Below are 16,249 nucleotides of genomic sequence, written 5' to 3' on the forward strand. Positions count from 1 at the left end.
ATTTATGTCGCTTTTCCACGTTTTTCATTAACGAATGAAGCACACGATTTTGCTTTTTTAGCGAAAACATCTGTAGCTTGTAGGTGTGTGCGAATATTTTGGATTTACCAGCTTTTCCCCTTGTGCTTGGCACGCTGCGGAGCCAGTTAAGCACACAAGCCACCCAAAGACACTTTTAATCCTTTTTTTTTTAATGTATAACAGTTATGCCTGAGTTACAGAGAGACACCTACAGGCAGCAGGTAGTTAAAGCAAATACCAGTTTCTCTTTCTACTATACTACTCCATATAGCTGAATAAATTATGGTGCGATTATATATATACACACGCACGCACGCAGGCACACACGCACACATACTCACACGCAGGCATACACATGGAGCAAAATGGCTATGAGTCAAACACAGAAGCAACATATCCGCAGTTACTAGGAATAAGGAATGTCCTATAGTGCTATGTAGATATTCCCCAGGTTGGGTATATGGAGGTGTTAGGGATGACGGGTTAGAAGCATTAAATACACAAAGTCTCTGGGCGACAGGAGCCAATCTGCTGAGTTACTGGACACAGTGAGGAAATGTCCATTTTGTGGTCTCAGGACGGTGCTGAGAGGTGGAGGCAGGGGCGCGGGGAGGTAAAAGAAATCCACTCGGCGTTTTTCCTTTCCCCCAAGGATGCCAGTTCTCGTCTGCAGGCATGGAAGAAATGTCAACGTGAGAGAACGTCTCTGGAGCGTGTCCCTTCGCTTGGTGGGTTGTTTGGATGAGGCGCAGGACGATTCTGGGATTCCCAGGCACCCTCAGAGTGTTGAGTTTCCGCTCAGTCCCCATTTGGTCCTGCTTCGAGCAACTGCGACTGCACGTTCTTCAGGGTCCTGCTGTCCAACGCTTGTCTGCTGCCGATTGCTACTCTTCCATGCTCGGTTTCGTTTCGCCTTCCAGGCACCTCCCTCTGTTCTCTCCCCCCTTCCCCATCCCCCCCCCCACCCCCTGAGTTTGTCTCTTTTCAGCAGAACTGAGGTTGGCGATCCATAAACCAAACCAAACCAAAAAATGCTTTGACTTTCATACATGAACGTACCTTAAAACAAAACAAAGAAACCAAAAAAAATCCCCAAATCAAACCCATCCCACCCCAAAGATTCTGGAATGTATTTTGAAAACACACGATAGGCAAATTTCTACAGTTCATCCCCCCTCCCCCTTTTTTTTTTTTTTTTTTTTAACTAGCACGGCACTCACTGTGTTTTTAGTATAAAAAAAATGTCAACTTTCTATAAACATACAGCACATGACCAAATTTTCAACTAATGTACAAAGTGCGACCACGAGGGAAAGGTCAGAGAATAGCTATTTGCGCTAGCATGGGGCGTTTTTCATATTCCTCTAAGAACTCTATTTACAGCAGTGCCCGGGTGTTCACGGACTTTCTGGTGAAGGTAATTGGCAAATAGGTTTCTACAGTGCTCCCTCTTTTTAATACTTTTTACTTTCGGGGTCCTGAAGTCCTCCTCGACAACACGCTCGTGGCGAGGACCAAGCGTCCGCTGTTGAGGGATGCTCAGGAGGCGCGTACGCACACACGGGAGAGGAGATAACGGCGGGGAGAAGAGAGCTGATAGGTCTTTGTGAGCAGGAGCAGCGGACGAGCAATTCTCGTGACAAACTGAAACTTCCCTTCTACTTTAGCAGGCAGCTAGGAACGCATTTGGTCAGAAATTTCAGTATTAAAGAACAAGGGACTGCAACTGCCTGGGGCAGATACAGGGCCAACAATCACCGTCTACAAACTCCATCTTCCCGTGGCAAGGAGGACGGATATTGGAAGGTGCTCCCAGATTCGGTGATTATTGGCATTTGGCCTCTTAAATACTACTGAACGTGGCAGGCAAGAAAATCATGTGCTCTCTTGCTCTAGCAGTCGGCTCAGAATGATACTGAGACACAGGAGCAATTTCAAACAGGTGCTTCAGTCATTAATCCCTACGCTGGGGTCTCTCACAGAGACACCCTTGCTCTCACCCTCAGCCCCTCAGTTCAGGTGTGCCTGGAGGCTACTGTTCTTGGGAATGACACTTAAGCCAGACTGGAATTCCAAAGGGATTTCTTCCTTAGATCAGCTCTAAAGCGTAAACAACATAAACCAGCGTCTTTTGCTGCCTTCCAAGATCTCAAACTGGCGCAAAGCAGGGAGAGTGCTTCACATAACGCAACTGGTCACCTCAAGGAAACTGGTACCTTTGGCCTCACCTATACATCCAGCTGTAGGTGCCCTGAGAAAGGATGCGAAGAATGCAAACTTCAAGTGTTTCAAAAGCTTTGTGATCCAAGGAAAGTCTTTCGCAACTAGAGGGAAGCTTTACGTGTAATACAGCCGGACAAGCAGAGGCGGAATTGGGGTCTCTGGAGCATAAATGACAGCAATGCAGCCGCTGGATGCAGATGTCACCCGGCACAGAGCTTCTGCACAGAAACATGCATGCGAGCGTGTGAGAGGCAGAGTAGCCAAGCTGCTGTATTAATATGGTTTTAGGAATGTAGAGCAGGCTCTGTCACAGCCGTAAAAAGCTGATGAAAGCCATATGTGGCTCCCATAGGATGCTGAGCAACATAAGGAGCAAAACTCTGCTTTGGTCAGAACGGGTACTTGCCCACATGGCTCAAGAGAAAGCGGCTTGGTGGTTCATGATAAATGGTGTCGGGGCAAGGCAGGGGACAGTTCCCCAGGAAAATGTTGTTTCAGCTGCAAAAACAAGATCAGATTGTCTGAGAAGAATGGAAGAAGCAGCAGCAATAGCAGAGAGCACAAGAGAAGTGTCTCCTTTAACAACCTAGGAGCATATGCTAGACCAGAACTCATCTGACCATGTGGTCCCCCATTATCGCCAATGGATAAAAGCAGACAGTCACTATCCTAAAGCAGACATATAAAATAGTGAATTATAAACCCTAATGGTCTGTAGATTACTTTAAGTACTGCCTGTTGCCATTGGACTTTACACATCGGCTACTGGCTGGCACAGATTCTGTGCATCAGGGCAATTATCTCAGGGGCAGCCTTCCTTGTCCTCTCCAGGTCAAATTTCAGCGCGTTCGTGAAGTGAGCCCTCTCAACACAGGAAGGTGAGGGGAAAAAAGTCTATAATATTAGACATCTGCATAAAAATCATCAAGGATCATCACCACCTGCAAAACGGAAGCTATTTAAAAAACCATGTGGGTCATGACTTAGCAATAACCCCTTATTGTCAGCTGCCTTTATCTGAGCAGTGCGATGAGCAGAATCGTGAGCCGATTCAAAAGCGAGAGCACTGGCTGCTACAGAAAAGTGGGGTGATAAATCCGGAGAACGAGATCTGGCTTAAGAGAGAGAAAGGCTCCACCACCAAAATGAAAAGCAGAGGGAAGTGACTGAGAGATTGAGTTACACAGAATAGGACACAAAATGAGAGGAGTGAGGGACGAGCCGGGAGGATGGACAAGGGCAAGCATTTCTCCTGGCAGCTAGAGGATAAAGAAAGCCATTGGTAGGGTAAATCTTTTCCTGCAGTACAAAGAGGTGCAACGCTGCAGCTGAGAGCACCTTTCCTTCCTAGCTGCTGTTAGAAAGAGTCTTCAGGTCATCTCCCCTCTGACTCCACGGCCACATCCATCCCTCAGTGAGACGCAGCTGCAGGAAAGCACCTTCAGAACAAGCACCATGTTCTTTCAGGTGGTCCTTTGCTTGTAGAAGAACCTGGCTTTGCAAACTAACTCCTCCAAGCAGGCAGCTAACGAGCACCTCTGACTCTTCCCTCTCTTGTCTTTGCTCTCATGGCCAGCTTCTCCCCCGCTGGGCGAGAGAAAGGTCACTGACAGTCCTCGCCCTTCTCAACTGGATGGGCAAAAGCTCCGAGGCCATCGGGTGTAGCTGATGCCCTTCCTCTGTGTGGGCAAGGCCAGCGTTCGCTATCGCATCTCCTGCTGCTATCTGATGCCCATGACTTTTCAGTGATAATCAGGTCTAAATTGGTCCCTAAGAGGAAAAGTAAATGTTGCTCGTGCCTGTGCCCATAACCTCCAGTCCTCATGCAGCAATTTACATTTACACTTTCCAAAGGTCCCAGGCTGGACAGACTTACATCCTGCCCCTGCTTAGCAGCAATCTGGCCTGCTTCGGCCCTGCTTTGGGAAGCCATCGGTGAGAACGGAAAGGTAGAGCGGGGTGGGGAAATTTGCTGTCACTTTAATACACGTTTTTCTGGTTTTGTTTGTCTTTGTGGTTTGTTTGTTGTTTTTTTTTTTTTAAAACAAGTTCTTATATTTGGTCCATAGGTCTTCTGTGGTCCCGAATTATATCATCCTTAACGATCAGCTTGGTTATTCCTTCCTATACAACATTCACCAAATTTACAGCAATGGAAAGAAAAGGAAACAAAATGAAACATTCCTTTTTTTTTACAAAGAAAAAAAGATCAATTTGGCTTTGACTATGCCAACTACCTAGATCAATGGAAAGTCCTCAAGTGTGGGCAAAATGCCATGGCCAGGTAGGTTAGAGGGAGGGCATGAACTCGGGGTTAATAAATGTACCCAACCCGTTGTCTCTGGCCACAGGAGGAGTCAGGTCACAGAGGCCAGGCTTGCCTCTGAGAAGAGTGCTCTGGGAAGAGCTGGATACTTGGAGAGCCCTCCCCCTCTTTCCCGTCTCCTTCACAGCTCAAGTTGGTGCAGGGTGGAAGGGAATTGGGAAGGAGTAGGGTCCGGGTACAGGTAGATCCCTGGAAGGCTGGTGGTGTTTTCTCCAGTGGTACCAAGTTGCTGGAGTGGGTTGTTGGCACAGTCGGACTCTTCAGTAAGCTTGGCCTGTCTCTACTGGTAGGAGGCCCAGAACGGCTGAATGTTCTCCCAGCTTCATCCTACGCTGTGTAGACAGACTCACGTTCTTGGCCAAATAATCAACAGCGGCTGAAGGGGAGGGGGGAAAAAAAGGAGGGTGAGAAAACAACACAACATTAGCATTTAGTGGAAATGAGGCTTTCAGCATCAAAGGGTATGTAACCAACAGATGTCGCAGATGGATTCTTACAAAGAGAGGCGCAATGCAGTGTTTGTCACAGACACGAGGGTCCTGCTGCACCCCTAGGAAAGACTGCAAACAGATGACGGCCCTGCCAGAAACACCTAGGTGGGTCTCCGTGGACCAACTGAAAAGAGCTAAAATTCTACTTCTGCCGTGGAAAACAGCGTTTCCAGGGGAGCTGCCTGAAGAGAAGCCTGAGCAGAAACCCAGCGGGACAAGCCTTCCAGCTTCACCTCTCCGTATCGTCTCACGGTGGCAAAGCCAACTCCTGCACTTCGTGATGCTGGTGTAAATGGTTCCAGAGATTTCAGTGGAAGCTCACCATGTCTGGACAGGGCTTGAATCTGACTCATCCGCTGCGTGCTGACTCATGTCTGCGAGCTCTGCTGCCTGCCTTCATCCACCCTTCCTAAGGGAAACCGCTTTGCTTATCTCCATCTGGGTGAGAAACGCAGCCACAACTCCTGAGGCGATGTGTGAACCTGTGTCCCAGCTCGCCCGACTGCCCCATGGTCTGAGGGGGAAGAGGACCGGGGCAGGATGGTGACATTGCTCATTAGCTGAGCTTCAGTCAAAGTCTCTCCCTTTCACTAGCTTTAATGTCTCAAATTAGATTAATAAGGAGCTGGCAGGAGATGTACAATCGGTGCCAATGAGTAAACAAATTTCAGCCATCAACGTCTTGTCAGACGCCTGCCCCAAAGGAGGTCCCTTCCAGACACAAATTCTTATTAGACTTGTCATATCTATTAGAATTCCTTTCACGCTTCTGCGTTCCATCACCGGCATCATTAACACAGCTCCGGCCTTTGGGAACCGCAAGGACCACATTAATCTGGCATCTCTGCTCCTCACCGGCTGGGACAGCACAGGCTGTGCAAGCGCTGGCAGGCTGGCGCGCTGGAAGTGAGCAGGCTCGGCACGGGGTGAGTTATCCGGGGCCGAAGCGAGCCCTATGGGGGAGCACGGCTTCTGCAGGCGGCACAGTCTGAAAGGAGCCCAGATAAGCAAGTGGAGCTGGCACTCCTGGGGACGGGGATCCTGGGGTAGCTCGACTCTGGAACGTTGTGTTATGGTGCCTCTAGCTTCAGGTGGGGTGTACATAGGGTTAGACCCCAAGCTATGGCTCTCGTCCAGACCTTATCAGCTTGGTCCCCTGGTATTTCGGGTAACAACGTTAAATAATGTCTTTGAGAGGCTGTAGGTAAAGAGCGAATTCACTCCTTGGACACGCTGTGTGTGTGCGTGCGTGTGGTTGTGCCTCTGTGCCTGTTGTCACCTCTGCTCTGGCTGAATTCAGATGGATGCAAATTTGATGGCAATCCCATCCTTCTGAAAAAAACATGCTAAACTCCCAATATTGCTTTTTGTGCCTGTGGGAAGAGTTCAAAGGCACCAGGGTACTCCAAGCCAGAAGTCAAAGACGTGGTTTGTTGGTTTAATACAGTAGAAGCCAAAATAAAAACCAGAAACTTACCGAAAGTACCCTAGGTGTTTATTTGCTTATGTGAGAGAGAAAGCGTGTCTGGTTTTGCGTTTCTAAAATAGGAAGGAGAGAAGTGGGGAGAGAGAGATTCTCAGCAGGCGGGGTCCAAAGCCTATCAAAGCTACAGAGCTCTGATTTACAAGCCCTGGTTGTGTCCCCTGTTATACAGAGCCTGCTCCCACCATAGCAACCCCCCCATCTTTATTATATCAGTGCTCACTAAAAAGAGTTTTGATGCTTTTTTGCTGCATCATAGAAGGAAGAAACATATGATTTGAACTAAATATCAATAAATAATGATCTCATGGAGGTCACCTCACACCCATCAGCACCTAAGCAGCATTTGAAAAGAGCAGTGAAGAATTAAAAAGCAGGAGGAATTAGAAGTATCTGCTAAGTACAACATGCACCGAGAAAGACAAGAAAAAATGTTGTCATACCAAGGTCAACTTCATGTAAGTGATTGCTCTAACAGGACTAATTACCAACGAAAACTGTTCCCTCGCATAGATATTATTATAAATGGGGCTGATTATAAGAAAGGTTTATAGTGGAACGGTGACAAGTGGACTTATATATTGCCTGCACAGAGCTGTAAATACAAATATCTATAGACATATGTGCAGACATGCAGAATTTGCTGCTTCACTTAGATCCCACTGTAGAACAGCTACAGCTGGTTTGTGCTGCGTCTGCCACGCAGCATGGCACTGGCGTTGCTGTACGAGTTGCCGTCACACTGGGTGTGACTCCAGGTCCCAGCACTGGGAAGCAGTGGCACTGTGGATGGTGCGTGATGGTTTCTCACCTACCTTCCTTGCCCCAGCAGGAAGAACGCCTTCATGACTAGCGACCTGCGTGTCTGTGGGTATAGGGCACGTCTGGACTAACTCTGTCGACCAGGCAAGACTTGCTGCTGGGCACAGGTCTGTTGGCAGCCCAGACTCTCATGACTACCAACAGGAAAACATCCCTGTTCCGAACCAAACCCAGCGGGCTCTAAACTGGACTTGTAAATTTAATGGGTAGCTAGCAGAAAAGAGGGAGCCGTGTGACAGAAATCAGGAAAGGGGGGCAAATAATATAAATAGGGCTGTGCGAGCAGTTTTTCATCAGCATAAGGAGAGGCCCAAGTAAAAATTCCTGCAGCAAACCAAGACAAACCCTTCTTTCTCTCTCCTCCTTTGCTGGTCTCTCTCTCTCAGAAAACGTAGCTCGTCCTCCTTATTTTATTTTTTACACACATGGGTGTGACTAACGTCTTGCCCAAGGGAATCTTTATTGGAAATACATGGTATTGGAATTTGTTTAAGATTTTTATCAATAGCACGTGTGTCCAGCCTCACATCCAGAAGCGAGGGGAAGGTCAAGGGGTCACAGATCAAACTCCCGAAAAACAAAAAAAGGAGGGGTGGGGGGAAGCTGCTATTGATCCCGTCTGCCGCCACAGCCGGTTCTCATTTAGCTGTAGAAGTTAAAGACATTAAAGGGCTGTGACGGAGAGGGGAATAAAAAGCCACAGCCAAATGGAAGGAAAGGTCACTGAGGACAAGCTATGGGCAAGCAGGAGCGCTCCCGGAGGAAGAGGATGCACCTTTAACCCTCCACGGATCACTCTCTCACAACACCACACTTATTATTAGTTTAACACCGGCAGGTGAGCCCTTTGCCAGGCTTGCTGGTGTTTTTGTGACCCAAGCATTCTGGAGGAGAAGCAGACCCTCCCAGGGTCCCTCTGCCTTTCTGGTCTGAGGTTTGGGTTCCGGATTACAATCCCAGTCTCACTTCAGCTTTTGCAGAACCACAACCCAGTTGACACGCATTGGCTTAACATATTTTGTAGCAAAACCTCTGGAGTTTTGCTACAAACCTCCGGAGGAAGCGACACATATAGCTCTGCATCACTAAAGGATGGCATTAAAATCCCAGCTTCCCTTTGGCTGAGCAGGGTGAACATGTTGTAGGGCTTTTGGCGAAGCAAGAATTGGAGATGGGGAAGGAGAGAGGTCTGGAAGTTGTCCTTTTCTAATAGAAATGTTCTACCTCAAATATTTCAATTGGGACTTCTGAATTGGACTGCAAGGGTGCTGGGGAGGCTGTGTGGAGCCTGGTGACTGGTGAATAGATTCCCTTTTTCTCTCTAGATGGACAGATTTCCATGGGAATCCCTTCCAATACAATATCCATACCTTCTTACATTCCCTCCCTCTCTTCTCCTGTTCCCTATGCAGGGGAATACAATCAGTGCACTTACTTTGTCCATACTGTCCATATTGGTAGCCAGCCACTGGGTCCACACTGTAACTGGTGGTGCTGTAGGTGGGAGGACAGTAGGACTGGGAAGTCGGAAGGCTGTCCACGGACTTGATGGAGTCGCTCCGCTGGCTGCAGCTGGCAGAGATGGAGTTGGTGGTGTCCAAGCCACCGTGAAGGGGAGAGATGGAGAAGTCAGCCTGGGGTTGCGGAGGAACCCCGCTGGGGTTGCTCAGGATGCTCATCACCTGGAGAAACACAGGAGACAACACGTCAATGTCTGGAGGAAAAAGGGAACGTATGCAGCTGCCTTCATGCATACCAGGGAGAAGCAGTCGACATATAATGGTGCTCTATCTGTATAATATACAATATCAATACAGGTTTGGCCAGGTTGGAGAATGAAGGCCTGCTTCCACCAAATAACAACAGACAGACCCCATAGTTGGCTCCTCTGTCTCTAACGCTTTATTTGAAAGACCTTGTTAGGGATAACTGAAAAGTTCCTTCACAGCACACTCAATCTTTGGTCTTTCTTTGCTGACCTGCCAACAGCGTTAGCTGTGCTGTTCAGAACGAACACTGGAGAAAGGAATAAACTTGGGACAAACCCGCTCAACACGCACTGCCATGAACTAGCACCCCCTCCCTTCCCACGCAAAGCCCTCACAGAAGAGGAGACACATAAAACAGGGACGCTAAAGACAGCCCCTTTCTTTGGAAGTCCGAGTGGGGCTTGGTTTGCAAAGGTTCCCAACCAAACCAGATGCAAACCCTTTCTGGCTTTGATGCAGATTCAGCTTTAGGGACTGAAATGTCAAAGTTTTCTTTACCCTTAAATGTTAAAGGATAACAGGTCCTGGTCCAGCTCATTTCAGTGTAGTGCTTGGTTTGAAAATGTAATTACATTTGCACACAAGCGATCCTCCTGCTTTGAGACCTGAAACAGATGAACTTTTTTTTTTTTTCTTCTTTTGCAGCAAAAATGCCAGATTTGTTCCTGTGGGTGAGTTTGGGGTAAGCCGCTGCCTACAGGCCTTCACACAAGGACCCTGATCCTGCTAGCGCTTTAATGCAATTGCCTTCTGCAATCAGCAAAATTACCCCGGGGGCTGCCAAGTTAAGAGTGTAAAGAGTTTGCAGAAGCGGGGCCGCGGCGAGGGAAGGAAGGGAACTCCCGATGCCTCTCTGTTGATCCCCGCAGCCGCCGCAGGCTGGGGGAAGGCGGGGGGAGAGGGGACAGCCAGTCACCTCGGGGGGCCAGGCCAGCGCTCAGATGCCGAGCGGCTGAAAATCTCCGAATTTAGCATAACCTTATTGACATCAATTAAAGTGGCAAATTGGAAATATTTGGAGCCTGGCAAGTGGTAAAATGAGCCCTTTATCCCCCACCAGCGGCCTGGTGAGCTATTGTGCGGAGGATACATTCTCTGGAAGGACACAAGAGGGGTTGTATAGAGCGGCGTCTCCCCTTCCTGCTCACCCCGACACCTTCCCCATCCCCTCCTCCCTCACCTTCCTGCCGGAGTGGGGGCTTAGGCTGAATGACCAGCTACGCGCTGGCCTTTGCTTTCTAAAGCTTCTCCTCCCCCCGGAAGGACTCAGGAGTCCCGCTAAGACGCTTTCTCTTGATGTGATGCCACCTCCCGACACAGCCAGCCTGAGATCCTTCCCGGGCATTTGTCTGGGAGAGAAATTTGGGAGCAGGGGTGGCTGGACACTCGCGGAGGGGGAGGCGGTGGGGAGGTACTGGGGAGGGGGTTAGTTAAAAAGCCTGGAAAACCAATCTAACCCCAGCCACTGGGTTTGTCTGCAGTGCGGTACAGCGACACAGGAACAAGCTAAGGAAAAGCAGCATAGTGGCAGCAGCACAGAGCTCAGACAGGGTTCATTCACACTCTCCTCCTTTGGGGTTTTCAGCCTGCACTGAGCTTGGAGTTTGCTACTGGTCCCCAAAAGTTAAACCTAGTTTATCTGTCTCTACACTGCGGGGCAGACGGCGCTCCAGACAGAGCCTAAATTACCTCCAGCTCTCCAGACCCTCCGGGCACTGCTTCTTAATCACAGTGATTAAGCCTCGAGGTATCTAAATGAAGTTGTTTAGCCATAACGCTGTGCAAAATGTGCCCACGGAACTCCCTGCCCCGTGACAGCCCAAAGAAAGAAAGAAGAAAGGAAATTGCATTTAAATATGCAAAACAGAGTGGATTAATATGAGAACAGGGCTGTCATGCTTTTCCATGTGGATGTAACGTAAACCTCTCTGCCTCAAGGCTTATGCAGCGGGGAAATCATGGGAGTGCAGCCTAAAGGTGGGTTTTCCAGCTGCAAAGTTATTTGTAACCTTCCACTAAAGCTGGGTCGCGAACTTTGATCTGGCTCAGCTACGAATCCTCCTCCTCTGCCCCTCGATGCCGCCGGCTGCAGGCGGACCTCATAGCTTCAGCATCGCCTTCACTGTCGGTGTGACACCCTGCACCTCTCTGCCCTGACGGATATCCAGGATGCTTGCGTATACAGCAGCCACGAGCCATTACTGGCTTTCATTCATGAGCAGAAATCAGATGTTTAAAACAATAAACATCCTTCCTGCATGCGTGAGAACACAGCCATATGAATTATGAGTTATTTGTGGAAAGCTCCAGCTGGGTTAAGCACAAAACGTGAGCGTTTGGCCTCTCCCTGAGCCGTCCAGGTCTGAGCACAGAGGTGCTGCCCGCACCGCCAAGCCCCGCAGGTGCAGGGAAGAAATCGTGGGCTATAAAATGCAGGGCAACTGGAACCACTCACAGACCAGAGGGTTTTCTAGTGCTCTCCCTCCTGGCCATCTCCCCAAAAGAGTCAGCTGCTTTATATTACTCAAAGAAAATAAAAGGCTCTTAAAGCAAGCAGAAGTCATATTAACACTTCCGCTAAGGCTCTTTTAAAAAGAAAAGGGGATGTAAAGCAACGTCGGTAAATGAAACCCAGATTCACACTCTTCAAATTCAGAGGAGCTGAGACCGGAGAAGACACTTGCACAAATCCTACTAAAGACAGTAATTGGCTTTAATCAGTCAGAATCAGGACTGATTCCTAATCCCAGCTCTGCTACTGACTCACAAGGGCTTGTGCAAGTCACTTAAGCTAGGACTCAACTCAACTAACCTTAGCCACGTGAAGTTAAGTTTCTAGTCTCTGCTAATCCTCTAGAATCCCTCTACAGAGAGACTGACACTTCTGAAGGACAATTCAACCCATCCTAAGACCCCTTTCTGAAAAAAATGGGCTGAATTTCCCTTTGGAAATCCGTGGTGAAAGATAAGGATGCCAATATTTCATCATGACGATGCCAGGGTGGATAATGGACAGGGAACTGTACGGAGGTGGGAGAGGGGAGATGCTGGAAGGTGGCTACAAGATGGACATCCCTGCTGGATGCTCCCATGGAGGTAGGGTGGCCGAGTGCTGCAGAGGAACCCTGGTAGAGGCTGTGGGGCTCAACTGAGCCAGGAGCCCCAAAGATCTCCGTTTCCTCTACAGCAACGCTGACCGTGGGAAGCATCTGCCTTTTCCAGGCACGCTGCGAGCAATCTGGGGCTGAGCTCCCCTGAGACTGTGTCTGCACAGGTTTGTCAGAGGACAGCATCCGATCTTCCCCACCCCTGAAGACAAAGGTGTTAGGAATAAAAAGAATGAACCGGAGACTTCTATTCCCTCTTCGCTAGACAGCCACCCTGCACGGATAACCCTGCAAGAGCCCTCCAGCCTCAGCAGGCCCATGTTATCTGACTTCTTGTTTCAGCTGGATAAACTCATTTTCCGGGCAACTTTTGAACTTAGGAAAGTGTGGGGCATCTGGAGAAATCCCCTCCTCAAGAATGCAAAGTCCTTTTACCTTTTCTTTTTGACCTTGCTTTCCTATAATTTATTACTTCTTGGTGCATTATCATCACTAACTAAAAATCAATACCCACTTCACATCTGTAAGGTTTTATCTGGAGGGAAATCTGCTACCTGTCCATCACAGTGACTGACAGCCTTCCCTTTCCCCTCCCTCTCATCACTTGGCTCTCTCCCCTTCTCCATCTCCTTTCCCTTTGCTGTCCCAAATCAGTCACAGGCGTGGCGTGGGCTTGCACTTCAGGGTAAGTCAATAACAGCCATGGTGCTGGGAGCCTTCGGCCTTGTTTCTCCCCTTTCCGGAGGTCATTTGTCATGGGGGAGAGGGGGTAGGGGTCTTGGTGTGTTGGGGAGACCAAGGTTAATGCACAAAGACCCTCCTGGATGAAAGAGCCAGCCCCCCCGCCTCGCCTCCTGCTGCTGCCTCCCTCCCCACCCTCATCTCTGCAGCTCCCCTCTGTTCCCCCCCCCCGCCCCCCCCCCCCCCCCCCTCCCCCCCCCGGGACGTTTCATCACTCTCTCCCATACTTTAAAAGAAGGGGAGTTAAAAAAATGTAATTAATTCCCTCCATTTCTGAGCTGGCCCTCAGGGCCTCTGGCCGTGGAAACTGTAGCAGGGGAAATGTGCACCCTTTATGATAAACGAATGCGGCTTTGGAAAGGGAAGTGCAATTAGGGCCTTCAATCTGTGCAATCAGGCCTTCAGATTTTAGGTTTGGGGGTTGGGGGGGGACAGTTGGGTGTGTTGGGGGGGGGCAGGAGGGGCTCAAGGGGCAGACAAGTGATAGGGAGAGATACCGCTTAGATAGAGAAGGGTGTGAAGGCATCAGGGAGATGGAGGGAAGGCAGCAGATAAGTTCCATGATGAAACCTTGCCCCCGCAGACCTGGCTGATGCACCTAGTTGGTTGCTGCAGTCAAGACCTCCACGGGAAATACCAGGGCAGCCCAAGCCATGCTGAAAAGGCTATAGATACATCCTCCGAGTCCCTACACCTCCTGCCCTGCATTACCAGCTTGCTTTAGGCTTGCTAAGATACCCAGCCGATAGAGACATCAGGCCCCGGACACGGCAGGCTTTCTATCTACGCTCAGTGATGCTACACTGCCCCATGACCAGGAGGACACAGAGGTGTTGAAAGGAGACCAAACCCTGGCAAACAAAACGATGGGGAGGCAGGAGCCTGTGGAGAGCATTTTCCAGAGTGACCCCTCATTCTGTGGTGTCTCCATTTCTGGACACTCGATTTGACACAGCGCAAAGCGTCCAAAATCAGAGGCTGCCTTAGAAAAACGCTGCATTTAGAAACTGCTGAGCCTGGCTAAGTTCTGAATAAAGGGAAGACGTAATGATCTGCAACTAGCTGAAGGGTGTTAACTCCAGAGAAGCTGTCAGGTGGTCCCAAAGGAATGCAGACTGGATAGAGGGCAGAAACCAAAAAGGGAAAACCAGAGGAAGGTTCTCCTGGCAGCAGGTAGTACTTCTGAGGTTGTGGTACTGCTTTCCTAGGAATGGGTAGAAATCCTCTCTCTTTGGGAAAGGCTGGAAATGTGATCAGTTACATCAGGCAAAAAGCACAAAATTTCTCTGTTGTGAAGAGTGTTTGTAGGTTGAAATCTCTCTTTGTTTCAGCTTCTGTTGTGGCAATATTTACACCACTTCTGAGGGAATGGAAAGTCTGCCAGGGCTCTGATGGCCGTGCTGGGAAACATGCTGGATCTTAGGGATTTACTAACGACAGGGACCAAGCTAACGAATCGCTCCGAGTTCCTCCACGAGAGCTTGGTCTCTCTGCCATTTGTGGTTGATTCAGCTTCTGCTCTGGTAGGGTCATGCTCTGTCCTCCAAGACTGTTCTGGGCTAGTTGGTGGGGACCCAGTTAATCTTTTCCATCTTTATTTTGCAGCCTGTTCAGCTATCTTTTCCTTCTCGCCTGCAGAAGGCAACCCTTCCTCATATTAATGTTTTTGATCTCTGTGGATTCATTTTCAGGTGGTGGGAAGAGTCGATTATTCTATACATACATTAAATGGAAACAAAATGAAGAGGTGACTGTAGGACTACTGAAAGCCGAAGAAAGAGTTGGGAGGAGATAAATACAGTTTCCCCAAAGATCTTCACTTGAAAGGAGGATAAATATATGCAAATATGCCCCTAGGTAGGACTAAAATGACTTATGTAGCAATCACTAACACTGCACTCACAAACCCAAGCAATTAATTTTGAATATTTTCTAAATCACCAGACCCGGCTGAGTTGTATCCCAATATGTCAAACCAATCCAGTAAGTACACCCATTAAATATGATTTTGCAATCAAGCCAAGGATCCAGAGAGTGCTTCACACTTCGTGAACCTAGAAAATGTCTGATCCGGGTAACTGCAGTCCCTTCCATCTAACGCTACTTCCAACTAAATTTTGGAGCCCAGGGAGCAAACTTCACATTAGCCTCCTCTAAGGGTAACTTCACTGACTTCAAGCACAGTCCTGATTCACACTGGCATAAAGGAGCAGGTGATTTAACTCTCTCTTTTATTTTGTTGTGAGTTAAAGTTTAAGAAACCTGATGCTCCACTGCCCCAGCTTTACCTCATCTAGCCAGGTATTTATAATCCATCCATCAGCATGTTCCTAGTGCTACAGAGAGCAGTGTTATGAATATGAGCTAACACAACCTCACAAGTCCTTCCTTCTACAGAAGGACTCCGGGGCTGAGGTGGCTGCTGCTGTATAGCAGTAATGTCTCATTTTCATAACCTTCCCCACTCCATTGGAAAATATATGGAGGCCAGCAAAATGCCTTTCCCAAGGCCACGCAAAGTGTGTCTGAAGCAGAGCCAGGAACAGAACACAATGTGCCTGAACCCTTTCTGGCGTGTATGGGACAGATCATACCAGATCCCTTCAAAGTCATCAGAAATGGTTACTGTGGGCCTGTGCTTGGAAAGTGGTACAGTTTGGCAGTGAACAATAAACCCAGAAATATCATCAATGCCTTTCAGTGACTTAAAACATCTGAAGGATGTTTTAGCGCCATAGGGGAGTGGTCTAGGACACAGCGGGTGAAATGGGGATGAGCGTTTGTGTCCTAAAATGACCCTGTTCACTTGACGGATGAAGAACTGCCACACACTCATGATGGAGAGGGCTTGGGGAGATGCTGGGGATGAGATGGAGCTGGGGATGTGATGGTGAGCTGCAGCAAAGCAGACCAATGCAGGCTGCACAAGGGGAGGATTAGAAAAAAAAGGCGATGGGAAGTTATTACCTGATTGTTCAAGGCTATGGTGAGGTTCCACCTGGAGCACTGCATCTTGTTTTGGGCACCCTGCTTCTGTAGAGATGTACAAATTATGGAGAAGGTCTAAAGAAAAGTTTCTAAGCTATACAAAAGAATGGGAAGGTCTTAGCTATAAGGGGAAGAGAATTTGCTTAAGTCTGGATGGTGTGGGAAAGAGCAGTGGGTTCTTCTTGCAATGGAAATACCGTAAGGAAATCAGAAGCCCCACGGGGTTATACATCCAATAAGGGCTATGAGGAATCCTGGGGTAAAAGTGTAATTTGGAG

At 48.7% G+C, this 16,249-nt stretch overlaps 1 protein-coding gene across 1 annotated transcript in view; it reads right to left on the reverse strand.

Moving 5' to 3' along the window:
• Window positions 1-1,045: 1,045 nt before the first annotated feature.
• The window catches only part of PAX7 (paired box 7), a 102,818-nt gene continuing 87,614 nt past the window's right edge, over window positions 1,046-16,249 (reverse strand). Inside the window, 2 exon segments of the mRNA XM_054222665.1 lie at window positions 1,046-4,946; window positions 8,802-9,048. Of these exon segments, the coding sequence (XP_054078640.1) occupies window positions 4,831-4,946; window positions 8,802-9,048 (363 nt within the window). The 3' untranslated portion in view covers window positions 1,046-4,830.

The sequence above is a fragment of the Rissa tridactyla genome, chromosome 16, assembly GCF_028500815.1.
Source record: "Rissa tridactyla isolate bRisTri1 chromosome 16, bRisTri1.patW.cur.20221130, whole genome shotgun sequence".
NCBI classification, from domain to species: Eukaryota; Metazoa; Chordata; class Aves; order Charadriiformes; family Laridae; genus Rissa; species Rissa tridactyla.